This window comes from Vigna umbellata, chromosome 6 (assembly GCF_029865625.1).
Source record: "Vigna umbellata cultivar VRB3 chromosome 6, Vumbellata_1.0, whole genome shotgun sequence".
Classification (NCBI taxonomy): domain Eukaryota; kingdom Viridiplantae; phylum Streptophyta; class Magnoliopsida; order Fabales; family Fabaceae; genus Vigna; species Vigna umbellata.
Window position 1 is genome coordinate 10,148,508 of NC_142170.1, and position 21,758 is coordinate 10,170,265.

Here is a 21,758-nt window from a genome sequence, read left to right on the forward strand (position 1 = left end):
AATTTAATGAAATCATAGACGCGAGATTGAAAAAGTAAATAGACTGTTATATGATAGAAACCAACTGGTATAGGAAATGTATTAAATTACTGACACAAGATCTTGTCGCTAGTTTATCAAATTAAACAAAACACAGAATACATAAACTGAAATAGAACAACACTGAAGACAGTTTGCATCTTCCAAGTAATCGAGAGCTTGATCTCTCCCTTTCCAGATTTTCTCTCCAATCTAATCTGCTTTTTTTCCCTCCCTTTCTCTATTTTTCTCCTGTTCTGATAACTACCTAAAAGCAGTTATGCTTCGCCCTATAAAATATGGAAAACTATCAAACTGCAAACTGTCAAAAACTATTACAATAACTGTCCTATTTACCATAGACCCTACTGACTCTTTATTTTTGGCTTCTCCTTTTATAATGCTTACTTACAAGAGATCTAACACTAACCTTCGTTACATTGCTTTAATTACTAATTTACAGCGAGAATAGTAAAAACTAAACAATGCCAAGTATAGAAAAGTGGTCTCCAACGTATCAAATCTTGTACATTAAGTGAACTATTCAAACTAAATCTCTTCTGAGTTTAAATATCATAGATCAAACAAAACTACACTCAAATATTTTAAAGAAATATTATGAGTTTAAATCTTACACATTAAAAAAAAATATTGAAAAAAAATGTCTCATTTAAAACAGTCATTTAATTTATCAGTAAGAAGCAGGAACTAGTTTTCAACAAAAACTACTTCAAATCTATAATATCATGAAAAAAATGACAAACCAACAATTTCGTTTTCATTTTTTGGATGGGTTAAATGGGTCAAATAAGTCGGTCTGTTTGACTTAACCGGTATTTCCACCCGTACTTTGTTAATAAGATGTGGATTATTCGTGTACTGCTAACCTGATAAGTGCAAAAGGGACTGTAGAAGAAGAAATCAAGAGAGAAAATGAAAATGATAAACTACAGAAATGATCAAACCAGTATAAGATGATCATATTTCTATACCATTCAACAACTTTTAGAACAATATTCGAACACTGCACTTTTCATTTATAGTTAAAAATGGTTATTCAAACGAGGACCAAATCTTCTACAACGTTCCCTCCAAATGAATTAGGGAACAACTTCACAGGTTGAGCATAACGAAGAACATCATTGCCGCACTTGCTGCGTTTGCTTAATCCTCTAAAATTTGCTGTCGCTCAAGCTCCAGAATCCGCTCAGCTAGAGGGCTTACAGTGCCATTTATAGTTCCATTGCGTCCTCTACACTGTTGCAATTGTTCCTGGAGATGCCGTACTAGCTCATTCAATCTTTGAATATTCTTCTCTTGAACTAAAATAATCTGCGTCCAAGAACACCCAATTCAAGAAAAACATCAGTAAATATCCGATTAAAACAGTATAAGACAATTCTGTCGTAATTTTTGGGAGCTAGGGATAGGCACATAATTCATGTTATAAATGGAGATGATATTGGTTCAGAGGTAGACTTGGGGAATGTGGACGATGAAGAGGATAACAGAAACGAGAAAATGGAAACGTAATTAGTTGAAACAGGGAGAGATCATAACTGAATGGGACAAGTGACATTCAAAATACAAGAAGACTGAGATAGGATGGGGAAGTAGAATATTTTAGTGCAAGGGTAAGACGGGTGGAGTGCACCGCTGAGTGACAAGACAATAGCTTAAAATTGTTCTTTCCTGGTTTCTAGTTGATTTTCACCTGTGTAAGGAGTTTGGCTCCGTTTATGAAAATAAATAAAGCTCATCACGTCTTAATCTCTATTGAGTTTGATATCAGAGCTCTCCTGGTCCTAGGAGCTGAATGGTATCCATAAGGATGAGTGGTCAAGTTTAAAGCTTTGAAACGAAGGATGACATATACAGGATAAGTGGCAGGAAGTTCTTCCAAAGTCAATGGGAAAGATGATGAAGAAGCTGTGTGCGAGTCTGGCTCATTTCAGAAGAGAAAGATCAGAAGGACTGGAGGAAAAGGGCTTGAGGTACCTTATTTCACCAGTAAAGATCAGAAGGACTGGAGGAAAAGGACTGAGATTAATCAAATTTCAATCGATGACAAGGTGGTGGCAGGTGCAATTTATTTCAAGGATATGATGCTAGTTTCAACAGAGGAGAACTAAGTACACCTGTGGCTCACTTTCAAGAGATCACCATTGGTCAATTACATTAATTATTAATAAGCTTAAAGCAAACAAAATCCATGAAGAGCACAGGAGCAGTTCAAGCTCACCGCTCTGCTTGAACAAGCTGACTAAGAGGTGCTTACTGATGTCCAGGCTGTCTGGATGAAAAACACCTATGTGAATCTGAAACGTGGTTCAGCAGACCTGGGGACACTGATGAAGCTGGATCAACTGGACAAGATTAAAGTCAGGGGTATTGGGGGAGATTTCTTCAGTGCGAAGAACAGATTTTTCCGGTCCATGTGTCAGAGTAAGTGTTGAAATTTATTCTTTCCTAGTTTGTATTTTATTTTCTATGCTGTGAGGAGCTTAGCTCCGTTTTTCTCAGTAGATAATACCCATCACTTCTTAATCTCAATTATAGAGAAATTATAACATGATAAATGGAGTAAACATTGAGGACGGTATGTGAATATAATACTAGATATGAACAATGAAGATAAGCCACAATAAAACTATCTCATTTTGTGTCTTACAGTTTCAAATTTACTATATAATAATCTTTCACATAACAATTGATCAACATATTGGAATGATCAATGGAAGGGTTGCAACATTATAACGAATGGATGCTCCATTAGCCAATAACAACTAATAAATCTTTTAAACATGCACCAGGGAGTTTTGAAAATGAGACATTCAAAACTGTGCCCATACATGTATCACCGTACCACTGTTACCCCAGTGAGTTTTTAATTGGCATATTATTTCCATTATAACTGTATGAAGTACAAACATGCAAGTCTTTTAGACAGAATGATAATTTTGGAAGTTGGGAACGTCCCAAAAACCAAAGAAAGGGCATAAAACTTTCTGTGTCACAAAGATGACTATTTTGAAAAAATTATACGGAACAGAACCTAAGCACTCCAGATAACCAAACATATGCTGGAAGTTACCAAAACTTCCTTAGCCATGTGCACAAGATGACAGAAGCCACACCAAAGCACATCAGGAATCAGGGGTGGTTAGCAAGGAAAAACCGGTGACTCGTTGCTGTAGATTCAAGTTGAAAAAGAGCTAACAAAGGAAAGCAACTAACACTAGCTTGAGAGATTTTGATAGAAGCAATAAGAGTTAAATCACTAAATGAGTGGAAGTGAGAGAGAGCCGTTGGAAAGTACTCCACTATCCCTATCTTCCTTCCCGCCAATTCCTTTCTGCATCTTCTTCATACATATAATCTGTTCTTAGCTTCCAAATCTCTACAACTGGAAAGCACTCCTTCATTAATATTATTAATAATAAAAGTGCAGATAAGAATTTTCCATATTTGTGCTATTTTAATTACAGGTTCCTTACTGCTAAGCTCAGACCACTCATCTTGATTTCATGAAATTATTAAATTCTGGATACATTTAGTCTCAACTGATTTTGCAGGCTGTTATTTTATTCTTCTTTCTTAAGGGGACAGAAGGATGGGGTGTATGGCCACAGACTACATAAAAAAGACTCTTGAAAAGTGAACACCAAACTCCCCTTCATCCCTCCAAAAAATCACCAAAATATTTAATAATAAAGAATGAGTGAACCAAAAATGGAACACGGTTGAGTACTTGGAACCTAACCACAACGCCAAAATCATGTACAGCATAATGACACGAATAGATCTAACCAAACAGAACCAAGTACATAAACACTCATCCAAACAAATATATTACCGTAGCAACAGTAACCATCTGTGTTGCAATCTCAACACCTCTCAGTGGGAAATTTTCCTCACTCGATTATTATAACTGAAATGTACCGCATGCAACGTGCAGCGCAAAAAGAGCACAAATCAAAAACTGTAGACAGATGAGTAAAATAAGTACACCACACTAAGCAGATGCTACATCAAACAACACAAGCTACTAGTTATATCAACATAGAGATGCAATTTAAAGCATAAGACCTTCTCCTTTACGGTTTCTTCAGCCTTGGAAATTTGATGCTGCTTCTGAGATACGGTGGGGTTGGAGTCAACATCGGCCACAAGCTGCTGCTTCCACTCGAACTGCGAGGTGATTATAAGTATAATCAGCAAGAAGACAAGCAACATGGGCCTCGACATGGTTCCTGATTACAGACCTAGCACCTGGTCAACATTCAAAGTCAATTAACCACAAAACATACTCAATTAGTTGAATTCGTGCTTCCAAAAAGTAGCATTGAAATTAGGGTTATCGAAATTGTGGAATCACATAGAAATCATGATCAGCAAAGAAGAGGAAGAATAAGAAATAGAAGACTTACAGATGGATGTGAGGGAAGAAACCCTAAATTCATTATCGGTTGGTAACGGTTGGGAGTGCGATGTTAGGGGAAATGGAAAAAGCAATTTGTCGAGTGAATTGGAAACAGAGGGAGTGACGCAGTAAGCAAATCAAACTTGGAAGTTAAGAGATTCTTTACCGGCAACGGCAAGAGGGGTACCAAAAACTGCACTGCACCTCGATCTTTCTCTCTCTTTCAACTTTCCACTTTTCTTCTATCTCTCAACCATTTACGGAAGTAAATTCCAAGATCAAAGCCATGATTCGCTGCGGTTGGGAACACCCAATGCTACCCTATACCGCATTTCTAACTGATTATTTATTTTTATTATTTCCTACATCCCTTTACGTAAATTCAATATTTATATTTTGTAAATAAGAATATATACTTCATGGTATTCTCTTTTATACATTTCTAGTTATACAGCCCAACAAATAAGTTCAATAAAACCCCACACAAAAATAAAAAGATAAAATTTAAAAACATTAATTTATCAAATAAAGTTTTAAAATAAAATTATCACTTTCTAATAAAGCTAAACACATAAAACATAAAAATCACATAAAAAAACACAACATAATTCTCAATTTTGTTATGAAACAATAAAATATTTTTGTTATGAGATTGGACTTTTAGAATTTATAACATCACAAATATTTGGAAATCATGAATTAAAAGCACAAATTTAGTTGGATTGCTTTTTGTTTTGACAACGTCAATGTCAGAACATACTTTACAATATCCAGCAAAATGTAAATTAAATAATCATATAAAAAAATTAGCTTAACCCAAATGGTTGAGTTTTCAAATATTCTTATTATTTTTCAATAAAACTGAAGAGATAATTCGAACCCTAAAAATTGAAAATCATGGTATTCAAATATCGAGACGATTTACAGTCTTAAAGTCCAACAAATACGATCAATAAAACCCAGCACACAAATAAAAAGAAATAAAATATAAAACTTAAAGTATTGATTAAATACTTCAGTTGGGTTTCTTAAGAATAAGTTATTGATTAAATATATTTATGTTAGGACTTTAACGTTTGATGTGTAATAAGTTTCCAATAAAAGAATGTTAAATATAAAAGAAACAATAATAATAATAATAATAATACATAGTAATAGTAGTTGAATAAAATATGATTAAATAAAGTAAAATAAATTAAAGTAATTAAAATTTTTCAAATTAATTGATGGTCTACCTTTAAAACATAAATTAAAACAATTAATAATAAAATTAATTGATGGTTGATAAAAATACTGAGGTTTTTTTTATTACACTTATAAAATATAAAATTTTAGATGTCCTCGATTTTTCTTTGACAATATGAAATGTCAACACATAATATTTCATATGAATAATGATATTTGACAATATTTTTTTGACAATATTTTAACATCATTTATGTATCATTATGTAATTGATCAACAATTACTCCAGAATCAATAATAATAATCATAAATATCAACATGGACCAATCATAGAATGACACATAAATAATGTTAAAATATTGTCAAAAAAATATTTTCAAAGTATCATCTCATGTCTAAGAAATTTTGAATTTAATAATCCTAAAAAATATGATAACTCTTCTGATTGTTTGTTTAAAGGCTGTTTTTGTTTTATATGATAACTAAAAAATATTAATTTACTAAAAGTTTGCTATTTGGTTAACTTATCAGTATACCTACATTTGTTTATTAGAAATATTGACACTAATACAATTATTATGATTTTATATAATAATTCCACATCCATGACTTCTATATATATATATATATATATATATATATATATATATATATATGTGTGTGTGGTAGCGAGGACATTGCCACTGGAAATGTTGTGCAAGTTATTTATTTGAATGGATGTAGATTCTCCTAATTGTGAGAAGGTATGTTTTTTAACTGTTACCAAATATCCCTTTTAAAATCAAGTTTTATTGGAGTTGCTGAAACTATTAAATAATAGGTTTGTATCAATTCAATAGGTTCAAAATTGCATCGACTTTCTACCATCTACAATCTCAAATGCAAAGGAAACATTCTAGTACTTCTACAATTGTTCTATTTCCCTCAAAGTATGAAAAGTTGTATAGTCTCTCAGTCTTAGAATACAGATCCTTCAACTTTGATAAATAAGTCAATGACAACAAAGAATACGTAAAAAAAAATAACCACTTTGAAAGCCATACCACTAACTTCACCACAACATCATTGAACTTTTGAATTATGTTTTCATCAACACAAACTTTTTTCACCTTGAAAGATTGTTCAAATTGGAAGGTTGGATCATGCTTGAACTCAACTTTGAACGTAATAGTCTTATCCTTGGAATATTACCAGAAGTAGTATTCTGAATCCAAAAGCATTATTTAAGTCATTGGAACTTTAATTGAAAATGTTGAAAGAATATCAAAGACCATACTCTTAACATAGCATGTCTTTGAAAAAATAAATTGCAAAATGTACCTTGTCATGAAATTCAAAAACCTCAACACATGATTTCTTCAGTAGTATAGATTTCTTCAATAAATTGATGATAAATCGAGAACAATGATAGGGGAACATTGATTGATTTCCACAATGGTAAAGAATGAGAGAAAGAGAGAGAGAGGAGAGTCTCAAAAGACTCGTTCGTCCTATAAGTTGTTAGCTATATATTTTTATGGAAAAATTTTAACCTTTGTTTGACAATTCTTTTTACAACGTTTGACAACTATTTTACAACTTTTTTACAACCTTTTTACAACCTTTTTACAACAATTTGACAACTTTTTTACAATAATTTATGTGGTAACTTCTGATTAATCCGTTTCAAATGTACATACTTACACATAATCTATTTACTTACACATAATTTATTGTCAAAAAATTATTTGGTTAATATATCATGGTCCTATTTTTATATGTTGGAAAAAAAAATCCTTACTTTCCCAAATTCCCAATCCTCATCCACTACAAACCCCATCATTCATTTGTACACGAAATCTAAAAGACTAGGTTAATGCAACAATGCAACAATGCAACATGCTATTAAGAAAGAAGCAGTTTAACAAATTGCCTACACTTGCGTAGCACTAATCATAGGTTACAACCGCTTAACACTTCACTTGTCTGACTCCACCCAACAAACACCAAAAATATCAGAGTGAAAACCAAGAAAACAAGTGCCACCAAACTGTTGCTTATTCCGGCGAAGAAGGTACTCTTTGAAGAGTGCATTATTGTGCTTCGGAAACCAACCACTGCAGAAGAAGAACGCTTTGAATTCCCAACCCTTAATCTTATTCTCCGTTGTGCTGTGCCTTGCGCAGGATGCATCTGTGCAGGTTCCTGTGCTCCTGTGTGACCCTCTGCTGAGATTGATGATTCGTCCAGTTTTATGATATCATCCTTTAGTATCTCTGCATAGCAATCCTCTTCATACACCTCCTGCAATATAAAAACTCAAACAAATGGATAAATTTCTCCATGAATGTAAAACCAATTAACTCTTCTTTTAGTATGTATGTACCTTTGCTTGTTCTGAAGATTCTGTCAGTGTAGCTTCATTAGCTGGTCGATGATTGGATTCCGAGACAGAATCAATCTGCTCATTGGAAGGAGAACCGTAACTGCTACTGCTCCTCTTGGAGCTACATCCCACCTCTTTGTCCTGCTCACAAACATCCCTTTGATCTATACCACCACCTTCTGATATGGCACAACCACTTTCGTGTGAATTCACGGGATGCCTTTGACTTGAAGAAGCTCTATTCGAATGATCACTCAAACGGAACTCTGTGTTCCTCTTCAGCCGACAAATAACCAAAGAATCCTGTAAATACATAGTACAACAAACATACAACTAAGAATCCACCAATCTGAGTCATGTGACTTATGCTGTCTTCGCAGCTAGTTTTCTATAAATTTCAATCTTTTAAGGAATATGTTACTAACATTTCTCTTGGAATATTGTAACTACAATTCACCTGAGATTTGTCATTGATGCAGTACTCGTGCATAATCCATTCAGTCCTCTCCCCTTTAGGTGCACGCCCCAAGTGAAACACCAAAGTCCTCTTTGTTCCTATAACGTTGGAACCTGACTTTACATTACGCTCTTTGCCGGTGGCCTTCCAATATCCACATTCAGTTGCCCTTTTACTTTGTGAACCATTTGGGTACTTTCTTCCACGAGGAGAGAAGAAGAACCATTCGTTATTTGATTGAATGAACGATTTGGCTGGTTTCAAACCAGTACTATCAGTAAGTCAAATCCATTGGTGGCAGATTAAACATGCTTAACAGCTTTAAATTTTTACATGCTGTTTTTTCGAATTACTTAGAACATGAATATCGGTTGTAAACAGACAAACTCAATCTACATTACATATCTTGGTTTCTTTCTGGTTGTTCTGTTTTCACTCTAGCATGAGAGTAGTCAATAACGGAGGAGACATGTTTTTTCATTGTTCAACCAAACACACCACACTATGCATCAAACACTATAACTCAGGGTCTCTTTCAAAACCAAATCAAATTCTACATTGAGGCAAAAGTGCAGAAAATTATCAGTTGGTAGAATAACCAGGGCTTTACAACAGAAAATCATTGTTGTTTTAACTATTTAAACAAAAAAAGAGGCTTTGCTGAATAACTTTTACGGGGTTTTTAACAATTTCAACACTGCAATTAATTCATGTCAAATATGTGTGGGTTTTACATAGGGGTTCAACACAGTGATCAGCACTTCAATTCAAATTCACCCAATGCACAAATTAGGTGGAATGCCCCTGTTCACCTTGAGTTGCATGAGAAAGATGTTCTCCGCAAAATAAATATTTGTATTAGTATGTAAAGTTGACAAATTTCGATTTAGTTTCCACCGTCCCACTAACACACAACAGAAACTAGAAGTTCCAACCCACCCCACATGGATCATTTTGATTTTCTATTTTTCAACATCAACTGTGACTACTCAACAATTGAAAACCTCAGGTTTCAGTTATATCAAAACTAATTTACTCGCACTGAAATCTCCAACCTTATAACTCAGTTTTTGAAAACGAGACATGTTTAAAATCTAAAATAGTATCAAATCATCTACCAACTAAACCTAACAAGGTTGCCTTGTCTTGGACCCCATACGTCCATAACTATCACCAAATTATTCAAGTTTTTCAACTTCCGACTGGTTACATGTCCTAAGGATATAGACATTAGTTAAGACTAAAATTACCAAACAAGTTCTCCTAAGAAGAAGTATTGAAAAACTAGACAATGATCTAACACACATGAAATCAGACCCAAACATTTGACAAAAAGCTTGGATTAACCTGGTAAATCCCAAGGCTCGAATTTACAGAGCTCAACCTCAGAAATGACTTGAACACTCTCTTCATGGCCATCCAACTTCTTCCTAAGGTAGTAAGAAATCAACTCCTCATCGGTGGGGCAGAATCTGAAGCCAGGAAACATGGAAGAAGCAGCGATCGACATCTGGGCTTCCCTGGAAACCCCTTCCATGATCCGGTGCTCTGTTTTAGGAGAAGCAGTCGGCGAGAAAAGAATAAAGAAAAGGAAGCTAGGGTTTAAGGTGAAGGTTGTGCATGGTTATAAAGGAACAGGGTTGGTGGTGGAGGAGTTATTCCTTGGGGGGAGGAGTGGCTCTGTTGGGGAGGTTGAATGCTTTGCTTGGTTGTGTGTGGCACGCAAACTGGCACGGGTTCTGGCGTGGTGGTAGAGCTTTTGAGAGAGTCGGCCAAGAATGTGTGAAATGGAGAGGTGAGGTAACCAAGGTTCGCTTCCATTTCCTTCTTGTCACGTGGCCTCACATCATCTCCTTCTTTCTCTCTTCAAACTCTCCCACCGTTTCTTGCAATCAACACACTCACTTCTTGTTGCTTCTAGCACTCCTCTTTCAGACACTTCTTTTCATATTTTATTCTTTCTTCTCTCCTTCCTTTTCTTTACCATTCATGTCTATGTATTCAAACCTTGGCATTCCAAAACTTACTTTTCATGCAAAAAAGTTGTTAAAAAAAACAAAGGTTTACTCTTTGCTTGCGTACCAGGTTTAAAATGAACAATTTTTTAACTTGGTAAATATGTCTGTCTCAGTGTCTGTCTTAAGAAAATACTGAATACACGTAACGTAACTCGTGAAGCCGAAACTTATCAGCTTCTGAACTCATGCAGTGAATTGACCGTACAATAGATAAATCGTAACCTAGATATGTTTGGTACAGTTTTATGTTGTAGAAAAGGGACATTTTTTTTAAGAGATTAAAAAAATATTTGGGGGTGATAACAACAACACGGAGTGTGAATAGCTAGCCCAAACTAACTAAAGCTCTGTTTTTTAGTTGGACGGTCCAGAACATATATAAAGAAGGGGACTTCTTCTTGCACCCACATTTTTTTTCTGTAGCTCCAAAAATTTTCTAAATACCATTAAATGATTTCTTTTGACTTTGATCACCTAAAAACATAATTAATAATTATCCTTTATCTTTCCTTATTTATTTCCTCAAAAATCATCATCTTCACATTTACCTTGCGTCATTCATTCACATCTTACCCCTCTTTCCATACTTTACAATTAGATATAACAAAAATACACGTATATTTAGATATTTACACGTAAACTCCAGTACATACAAATATTTATTACATATGTGAATAATAGATAGCGAGTATTATACTATCATTATCTACAAAAAAATAAAAATAAAATTTTAATTTATATTTTATTAAATTAATTTTTATTAAAATTTATTTTAATTTATATTTTATTATATTAAATTCAATTAAATTAAATTTTACTTTATACTTAATTTGATTTATATTATATTTTATATATTTTTCAATAATTTTATTTTAAAAATTTATAAAATATTTTTTTAAATATTTGTGAGTATATGCGGGTTTTAAAATACCTGCAGGTATTTTTTTAACTAGTATTCTCGTGGGTAGCATATAGGTGGCAAGAAGATTTTTTTGTTACGGATCGGATAATAGGTAGACACTATTCGTGCACGATGACGTGTTGTCATTCCTATTTACATCCTTCTTCCTTTGAATTTATACATCCCACAAGCACAACATTTTCTTTCTGTCTCCTCCACACACCTTCTTTGTGTAGCACTCCCTAAAGGTAAGTTTCATGTATATATACTTTTTACTTTCCTTTGCTTATTAATTTGGGAATAAATTGGAAGTGAACGAAATTTAAAATCTTAAAATTTAGATGGTTAATTTTGGTTCATAAGTGAAATAAATTTAAAAATTTATATCGAGGAAGGAATGCATTGGATTTTGAAATTTGGTTTCGAAAAGCACTAGATTTTGAAAACCGATTTTAGAGTCTACTAGATTTTGAAATTTGATTTAGATTTTGAAATTCGATTTAGGAGCGTACTAGATTTTGAAATCCAACTTAGGTGAGATCTTTTGGGAAAAGCATCAGATTTCAAGGATACTTATCAAATTTCAAAACTCATCGAATTTTGAAATTTGATTCAAGAAAGCACCAAGTTTTGAAAACCAATATAGGATTTTATCGAATTTTGAAATTTGGTTAAGGATTCTCCCATATTTTGAAATTTAGTTAAGGAGTTTCCTAGAAATTCAGTTTATAAGTCTCCTAAATTTCAAAATTTGGTTCTGTTATTTTTGTATATATAATTTGATGTGTTGTGATTATGTTTTAATGTTTGTTTCTTACATAAATGGCAAGAACACAAGGCATCTCTACATACCAAAGTGGGAGCTCTACATATAGTGAAGCTAAAAGAGGTTGTCATGGCAAATCTGGAGAAGTTGAACAATTAGGTTGTCTTGATATTGATGACCAACACAGGGATGTTTTTAAGGATGATGTTGTTGAACAACATGAGGATGTTGTTCAAGAAAAACATAAAGTGAGTGGATTTCCTGGAGTACGTAGACAATTTTTTCTAACAAGCTATGTCAATCATGTAGCATTTGTATTTTGGGAAGACTCGATTAGTAAAGTAGATGAATATATTTTATTTGTTTGCTTTTGATGCTTAATGACTGCTTAAAATTTATAAGCAATTGTTTTATCTAGAATCGAAGAGAGATAAAGTGGGTCTCCTATGAAAAAATAACAATTTTGAAGCATGTTACGTGGTTGTTCATAATTTTGTGATGAATTTTGGTTTAACATCTTTATGTGGTATTTCTCATTAGGAAAAGAAGATAAATCCCTTAAAACCACTAAATTAAGAAAAATCTCATCAGTTTTGAACTTAACAATATAATATCTCTGACAAATTTCATTGATAAAAAAAAATCTAAGATGAAACTCTCATTTACTTGTGATTTCATAAAATTTAAAAGATATTCTATCATCTTAAATACCAACATTATAATCACTTACAACATGACATGAACATTCAATATTTCATTTGTTCAATGATAATAACTAAAACAGATATCAACAACAAATTTATAAAACAAAACACATCAAATGAGTAAAATAAAAATAGAAAAAAAAATTTTCGAAATTTAGGAGAATACTTTACTAGATTATGAAATTTAAGGGAAAACAAAACCAAATTTCAAAATTTAAGAGGCATCTAAACCCAATTTTGAAATTTGGTATACCTAGATTTCAAAATCCAGTGCACTCCTAAATTGGATTTCAAAATCCAGATTTGTATTCAAAATTTGAAAGACTCTTAAACTAAATTTTGAAAACTGATAACTCTTAAACTAAATTTCAAAATATGGTACAATTTTCAAAACCTGATACATTGCTAATTTAGATTTTAAAATCTAATAGGTTTAAAATCCGACACACTCCTAAATTAGATTTCCAAATCTAAAACACGTATTCATTGAATTTTGAAATCTGCTATTCATTCTATATCGGATTCTCTATGAAGAAGTAAATGCTAAGATGAAATAAAATATATGTGGAAGATGAAAAAGAAGTCGTTGAAGAAGAATATTTTAAAAATATAAATCGAAGTTTAATGTCTTGTGAAAATGACTTTCGAATACTGGGAAAATTAAATATAACAACATCAACAATAAATATGGATGGATAAACAATTATATATATAAAAGGAAAACATCAAGCAACAAAGCCCCTTTAAAGAAATGTTGAAGGAGAGTAAAGAGAAAAGAAAGAAAGAAAAAAGAAAATGGTCAAATCTGATTTAGAAAAGAAAAAGAAAATACGTGTAAAAGAAAGGAGACACGTAATGCAAAAAGCAGAAGAGAAAAAAGAGACACGTAATATAAAAAGTAAGAGAAAAAATGTGATGATCCATCCTTACGTAAAGTTGTATGTCAGAAGTGCGTACGGAATGTTTTGACGAAGCCAAAGCACGGGACCACAAGGTATGGCAGAACAAAATTGTATCTCTCTTCCTTTTTTCTATTTCAAGTAATATTTAATTTCTAAAGATGGTTTTGAAACATTTAGTTTGTGATGTAAATCGAGAATCACAGTTTCACAGTGTAACCTTATCTTCTGTTCTGTTTTATGCATAATCCAAATCCGAGTACAAGAAATTTATTAAAGACATTTTTTATGTTTAAATTAATATTTGATTAATGATTGATTATTATAATTAAATTTTAAATGTTCAATAAATATAATCACTTATTTTTTTTTATTTTATTTGTGTATTTATAGGTTTTTAAGTGAATCTTTTATTAGGATTAACCTAATGTGTTCCAATATATTTTAAATACGTTTTAACTTTGTTAATCAAACTTTTAATTTGTCTGATCGAACGGTCAACCTAATTGCAGTTTGTTCTTAAAGTTGACTTATTGTGGTTGATTGAGCAGTGGATGTAGACCGGTCGGTCCATACGGTACATCTTCCATTAAGGACATTATATATTTTCATTCATTGTAGTAACAAATCTTTTTAGTTATGTTTGTTTCTTCGACCAATCTAATCATTCAAAGTTCGACGTCTCTCTATGTAAACACACACATCGCTTAATACACACACCAAACTTATCCACCAACTAGCTTCTTATTAATGGTGTGGATGGTGAAAGCATTGTAATATAATTCAAACATCTTTCCCACGATACTCTCCTATGCAGTACATGGTAGTGAATGGTTCTGTCAAGTAGGAAATCTGGCCACTGCAAATGGGCTGCAAAAACACTCTCAAAAGGAAAGAAACGCATGCCTGCAAACTGGGTCATCACATGGACATCCACAATCCACTGTATTCGTCAAAGCGTACATAGCTTATTTCTTGTCAACCAACAGTGATTGAGATGATACTTTTGTTTATTTTATTATGCTTGGAATCGGTTAATTATAAATGAGAATCGAATAACGAAATAACCACGTTAATATATTTGGAAAGATGTATGGAAGAACAATGTTCGAACTTCTAGGGGGCATATAAGTCTTTGTCCCCTGAATCAGAGCAAATCGTCGCACTTTTGGCGAGATGAAATGCACAGTGTTTTTTCGAAAATCCTTCCTTTTTCGTCGTCGCAAATCAGCACAAATCATGCCATGAGAACACCCCTACTTTTACGAATCCATTCTTGCCAATCTACGTAAACAGTTAATTCCCTTCAAAGGAACACACCCTTAGTTTATGATGTAAATCGAGAATCACAGTTTCACAGTGTAACCTTATCTTCTGTTCTATTTTATGCATAGTACAAATCCGATTACAAGTTTATTAAAGGCATTTTGATGTTTAAATTAATTTTTGATTAATGATTGATTATTATAGTTAAGTCTTAAATATTCAATAAATATAATTACTTATTTTTTTATTTTATTTATGTATTTATAGGTTTTTAAGTGAATTTTTTATTAGGGTTAAAATCCAATTGTGTTCCAATATATTCTAAATATGTTTTAATCTTGCTAATCAAACTTTTAATTTGTCTGACCGAACGGTCAATCCAATTGCAGTTTGTTCCTAAAGTCAATTTATTGTGGTTGACCGAGCAATGGATATAGACCGGTCGGCCCATACGGTACATCTTCCATTGAGGACATTATATATTTTCATTCATTGTAGTAACAAATCTTCTTAGTTATGTTTGTTTCTTCGACCATTCTAATCATGTATACTTTCCCATTTGTTTTTACCTTATGTATCGTATGACTACCCGGTCAGTCACACACCGGACAATTAACATGATGCTTGAATAAATCATTATTAGTACTAAATAGACTACCACCAAGAGTAGGCAATCATAGAATTTAATTGATTGTCATCTGTCAGAATAATTAGCTCTAATGCTAAAGGTAAAAGGTGACTATCACCAATTGAACTATAATTTGGCCTGACAATTTTTCTGGATAGGTTGAACTATTGGAAGCAAAGGGAGACCAAGTAAGATGAAAGAAACTAGCAGGCAGATCACTAAATAAATACAAATAGGTGCAAATTCTAACATAACCACAATCCACTTGGTTCTTTCACTCCTTGTTGGCGGAGACATACCGGAAAAAAGGGTAAAAGCCCTTTATTGGTATTGAATTCGAACCGATGTTTCCTGTTTATTAAGGATTTGAATCGATGATAATCAAAGACGCACTCTACAATCTATAAATATAGGTTTGAGATAAGGAGATAAATGATTGTTGTTTCGGTTGAATTGGTTCGAGGGTCGGTTGTCTTTCTTTGCTCTGCTCTCTTTTCATCTTCAATTCTCCCCGAGAACGCGATCCACTCCAATGGGTTGTTGACCTGTAGAAGACACTCTGACGCTCAAGTCAGATATGTTTGATAAAGAGGTCTATTATGTTTTATTAGGATAGAAAATGATGATTCTACCTGGACATCAGTTGTCTACTTATAAGGCTTGTGACAACCACGTCCATTGATTAACCATTAGTGCAATATATTTTAGGTAATCAAACCCAATAATTAATCATTAATGCCATATATTTGTAGAGCGTAAGACAATCTGACCTATTAGTACCTATGACAATCAATTTCGATCGGTATACTTCATATACTACAACTGCATTTTTTACATCATTAATATCTAAACTGTCAAACTAAACTGATTTTAACATTAGAGTATCTTCTGCAAGTGACCCGCTTGAACAAATGACTACAAGAGACTTACAACATAAGATAACTTTAGTACTCCTTGAATTACTTTCTGGATGTTAGATGTTGACCTTGATCCTATACCCCAAATATCTTATTATGATGAAAATTTCTCATAGGATAATTCATTTTAAAAAGAATTTGAAATGTGTTATGACAAAATATATTTTTTGGATGGAGAATTTTAAAAGAAATTGAAATTCTAGGAATTTATAAGAGAAAATTAGAAATTCTTCCCACTTTTTCCTTTTTTTCACCTAATGTTTAACAAATGTTTCTTTTAGTTTAAAGTCAACCGTGATTATTTTTCGACTGTCATTGTTAAAGTATATTTTTGTTGATATATGCTATAGTGTTGTTTCTAGTTTTTTTTTTACTAATATCGAATATGATTTCTTCTATGTCATGTTGTTTCTGAACAATGTTGTTACAATATAATTGACAAACTTATTTTTCAATGAAACTATATTTATTAAGGTAAGTAAAAAAATAGTTAACATTGATATCAATTAATTCTAGATGATATTCTTGATACTATTTCTTGGTTAATTCCAAGATTGAAATAGTAACTGTATATGTGTTGCCATAATTAAAATGTTTTATAAAAAAGGAAATTTTAAAAATTAAACCATTTTAATAAGAAATACTTCAAATTCACATATTCAAAATTTTTAAAATAGTAATTCACACATTCCCACTGTCTAAGTGAGTCATATAAATTTTGACAGAAATGACACAGTCTAAATTGCTGTTGTGATCCACCACTAAAACTATATGTGTTTCACGTTCTAGTTTTCCTATATTTTCAATCATGTTCAAACATCACACCCATAGACAATTTATTCATCACCAACTTGTATAGAGCCTAAAAGTCAGAGCTTCAACCATAAATATCGTGATCAGCATAAAGGACAGGACAGAAAATTCCCAGTTACTCGCACATCAGTTCAGGACTTGTCAACCAGCCCAATCCTAGTTCATCGGAGTAGAAATTTTCCTCAAAAGTCAAAGAGTGACGCGTAACACGACAATATCACACTTATGACCACACTTACATGTGTTTTATCTGAATCATGAAATATCATTCAGGAATATGCATAGGTTATTCTATTGTTACTAATCTATAACCATGAAAACCGGTAACGAGCCATGATACATGGAAGGTAAAAATATGTATAAATTTATTTATAAAACGAATTAGGTGACATGGTATTGGTCAAAAGAAAAAATGAATTAACTAACTGGAATAAAATACACACGTTGTTATGTCGTATATGCTGTATATCTTCTCCCTTTTAACGTTTCTTTTCAGCTGTCTCTTTTTTCTTTTCCTTTTCCGTCCAAGCTTGCGTAAGTACAACCGACCAAACCCAAACAACAACCTCAAGAACTGTTTTTTTTTTTGGGTCAAAAACCAAAGACCATGAACCAAAAGAGGGAAACGAAAATGGTGAAAGAGACCAACATGGCAACCGTGTCCATTACACTGTCTCTCCGTAGTTTTCTCTCTCTGATCTCTCTCTTCAAGCGGCAAAATTTATCGAACCTTGCTTTGGCTTCTTCGGGATCGGGTTTTCGTCGCTCGCCGTTCTCCATGGCGTCTTGCAAAATCACGAAGCTGTCCCTGCCGGTCACGTGTCTCCCTTCCGTGTCCTCCATCGTCAGACTCGCCTCCCTCACGTGCATAGCGCCTCCGGCCTTCCCGCAGCACGTGACCCTGATAACCCACTGGACCGTCTCCATGGTCACCGCGAAAATAACCTCCAGATCCCCCGTCAGCCAGTGCCGCCGCGCCGCCACCGGCCGCCGGCTCGAGAGGTTCACCGCACGCTTCCGCGTCGGGTCGATGACGATCCAGCTCAGCCCCAGATTCTCCTCCAGGTGTGCCAGCCACGAAGATTCCTCATCGCACTTCGCGAATATCAAGGGAGTGGGGACCACCTCGTTGGGGTCGAGGAGTTCCACCCAGAGCGGGGAGGAGAGGAACCAACCCTTGTGGGTTTCGGTCGTGATGACACGCGAAAAGACGGGTCTGCCCTTGTAGTAGAGGTCCACGGCGGATACAAACTCCGGCGGCAACTGCGGTGGGTTGGGGTGGGGAGGAGGGGAGTATTGGATGGAGGGAAAAGAGTCGGAAAAGACAGAGCGGTGGGCAGCGGGGAAGGTATCGATGAGGGAAGAGGCGTGGGGTTGGTTGAGAGAGGGCCAGGAGGCGGCGCAGATGGTCCGCCAGAGGTTGTGATCGGTGCAGAGACGGCGGAGGTGGAGGGTGGCGGAGGATGCGGAGGCGAGGGTGGGGCCGTCGAGGCGATTAAGGATGTGGGATCGAATGATGTCGGGGTGGAGAGTGGTGATGTCAGAAGAAGAAAAAGAAGTGGCGTCCATGGATGGCTAAGAATAGTGAGAAAATAGAAATATGCTTACGTGGTTGGGGTTGCAGTGAGAAGGATAAGGATTATAGATACGATGGTTTTGTTATATAGGTTGATGATTGATGGTTGAATAAAGCGTGTTTGCAATGTTTGCATGTGAAGGATTAGGATTGGGATAGGTGATATATAGACTTGTTTTCAACACTCTTTTTTAGAAAAAGAACAAGTTGAGATGAGAGTAGGGTCAAGTCATATTTCGCTTCTAGATTTCTTATTTTTTAACTCTCTAATAACATCATTTTATTAACCAATTCCATTCCACTTATTCGTATAAACAATTACTTTATGCTTCGTGCAGAGTAATTATGTTTGACTTAACTGAATTATCGTACCCAAAATTTAAATATGAGATCACTGGATGATTAAATTTATAAAATTATTTCCTTTATTAACTATATTTTATTCAAACTCGGAAATGTTTGACTTAATTTTACGCCTCCCGTTCACGTCAGTGAGCATAATCTGTAACGAATAACTTTTTAGCAGATTAGGTTCACAATGAGATGGAACAAAAATATCTTCTTGATGATACAAATGTTTGTTTGTTCCTGCAACACATGCATCATGGTCCATCCAACAACCTGCTCCATCATTTCCTGATTAAATAAATAATAATAATAAAAAAAAAACAAACCTTATCCAATCTAACCTTCGGTCATCCAATTTTTTCCATTTTTCTTAATTCGATATTTATTTTCATTAATAAATTGTTCCTATCACTATATTTGTTAGTATTTCGTTTGCGCTAACATATTTGAAAAATATATATATTTAGTTTATATTCATTAGAAACAACGACAGTGGTGTTATTTGTCAATTTTTTAACTAGAAAAGTAAATATCTTAACAAATTTATCATTACTATTTTGTAGCGATTGTGAAGTTATTGGGGTAACTGAATTACTAATTGCCAACATAATATTACTGACAGTAAAATTGGTCGATATTAGCAACTGATTTGATTTCAGCGATACGAAAATAGTAACTGATTTAAAGTGCGGTAACATTTTGGCTGTTAAATAAATGAATCAACAACTGAATTCGTGTCGTGTATATTTGTGTAATCTGTGTTAGTCAATTTTGTGACCACTAATATTCATTGAGTTACTTGAAGACTCACTCGGTGTATAGTGCTACAATTAACAAACTTAATCCCTATTAATTATGCTATAAGATAGATGTTTTAAATCTTCTTAATTATCATACAAATTCCTCTACTTTTAAATTTACACCTTTAACGACGGGATATTTTTATTATGGCTTTAAATTATAATTATGTTGCTTTAGATATAAGTAACTTATATTTAATCTATTTAATTAATGAAACCGTATTTGTCCTATTATTATAATATATATATATATATATATATAAACATCATAACACAAATTTCTTTGAGATTTAGTAACTATATTTACAAAAAGAGCACTAAATAATTTATTGTTTCAGTATCAACATTTTTTCTCGTTCAATGTATTTTCCAATAGTAGATAATTTACAAATTTTTATGTATTATTTCAAAAAAAATTATATATAATTAAATTGAATACATACGTCTTTTATATATATATATATATATATATATATATATATATATATATATATATATATATAATAATAAATTAAAAATGGCATAATTGAATTATGATTATCTAATGACAACACTTAATTATAATCGATTTTTTTTTAAATTCTCTATATCTTGTCACTAATGTTCTTTCTTTTTTTATTATACAAAACATATTTTTCTTTTTTCTCGCACTAGTTAGATAGTTATTCGTGCATGATTGAATCACTATTATAATTGTCTCCATGTTTTATGACATTAGTATAGAAAATAGAATTTATGTATAAACAACCATGTGAAATTGTCCTTATTAAGATATAAGATGAAAACAATGAATACTATTTTGCCCCCATTGTCTCATATACCAAATATTTTATAAATATATAGTATTAAAGAATATTTTGTATGTGCTGCTAACTTAGGCAGCGTGAGTGTCGCCTAAATGAGCTTGATGTTACCGTCTAAATAGGCTAAAGGGTCGTCTAAGCAGACTTAACTTGTGTTACCATTTAGGTAACTCAGGTGCCACATTTGTAGGATTACGTTGCCATCTAGGCAACTTGGATTTCGCATTCGTGAGTTTCTGTTACTATTTAGATAACTTAATGTTTCATTTGAGGATTTTTCTTATATTATTATCTAAGTAACTTGGTGCCTTGTCTGATAACTTTGCTTATGTTACTACCTAAGCAAATCAGTGCTTCCTCAAAGAGCTTTGCTTATCTTATTGCATAAGTAAATTATGTTATCGTCTAAGTAACTTGGGTGCCAGCTCATGGGCTTTGTGTCACCGTAGGTAACTCGGATATCATCTTTATGGGCTTAACTTGTTCTATCTCTTAGTGTTGCTTTGAGGGCCATATTTCCACATCATAGAGATAAGCTTTTATTTGAGCTCTTTTAACTTGTAGGCCCCATTCTAGAGAGTCCATAATGTAATATAGTTTGTTCCAGTTAGGTGCAAGCTTTCTTTGTGCTTAAAGTTTTGAGCATAGTCGGACTTTCTCCATACTAGGTCTACCTTTTGTGTCATTATTTATTGAATTCGGGAAGTATTATAATGTGGGTTGTTATATTCTTTTGTACTTAAGTATTTGAATGCAAAGTTGCTTATGTACTCAATCATGAGAACGTCGAGTTTACTCCTATATTTGAACACTGGAACATTGAGTTGTTGTTCTACATAGTCATTGTAACGTTGAGTTACTCCTAGAACAC

General features: G+C 33.3%; 3 protein-coding genes across 3 annotated transcripts; all 3 read right to left on the reverse strand.

The window, feature by feature from the left end:
* Nucleotides 1–966: 966 nt before the first annotated feature.
* Nucleotides 967–4,696, reverse strand: LOC148196774 (peptidyl-prolyl cis-trans isomerase G). Its single transcript, XM_088092805.1, has 3 exons — nt 4,449–4,696; nt 4,108–4,290; nt 967–1,350 (listed from the first exon to the last, which is right to left on the reverse strand). Exons 2-3 carry the CDS (start codon nt 4,264–4,266, stop codon nt 1,183–1,185), a joined length of 327 nt encoding a protein of 108 aa, XP_087948931.1. The 5' UTR covers nt 4,267–4,290; nt 4,449–4,696; the 3' UTR covers nt 967–1,182.
* A 2,786-nt stretch (nt 4,697–7,482) lies between these two features.
* On the reverse strand, nt 7,483–10,518 carry LOC124841542 (NAC domain-containing protein 40-like). The gene is made up of 4 exons (XM_047317831.2): nt 9,796–10,518; nt 8,449–8,702; nt 7,992–8,294; nt 7,483–7,909 (listed from the first exon to the last, which is right to left on the reverse strand). Exons 1-4 carry the CDS (start codon nt 9,983–9,985, stop codon nt 7,559–7,561), a joined length of 1,098 nt encoding a protein of 365 aa, XP_047173787.2. The 5' UTR covers nt 9,986–10,518; the 3' UTR covers nt 7,483–7,558.
* Nucleotides 10,519–17,701: 7,183 nt separating this feature from the next.
* Nucleotides 17,702–19,197, reverse strand: LOC124841546 (F-box protein At2g27310). Its single transcript, XM_047317834.2, has one exon. The coding sequence runs from the start codon at nt 18,927–18,929 to the stop codon at nt 17,952–17,954; it is 978 nt and encodes a 325-aa protein (XP_047173790.1). The 5' UTR covers nt 18,930–19,197; the 3' UTR covers nt 17,702–17,951.
* Between the last annotated feature and the right edge of the window lie 2,561 nt (nt 19,198–21,758).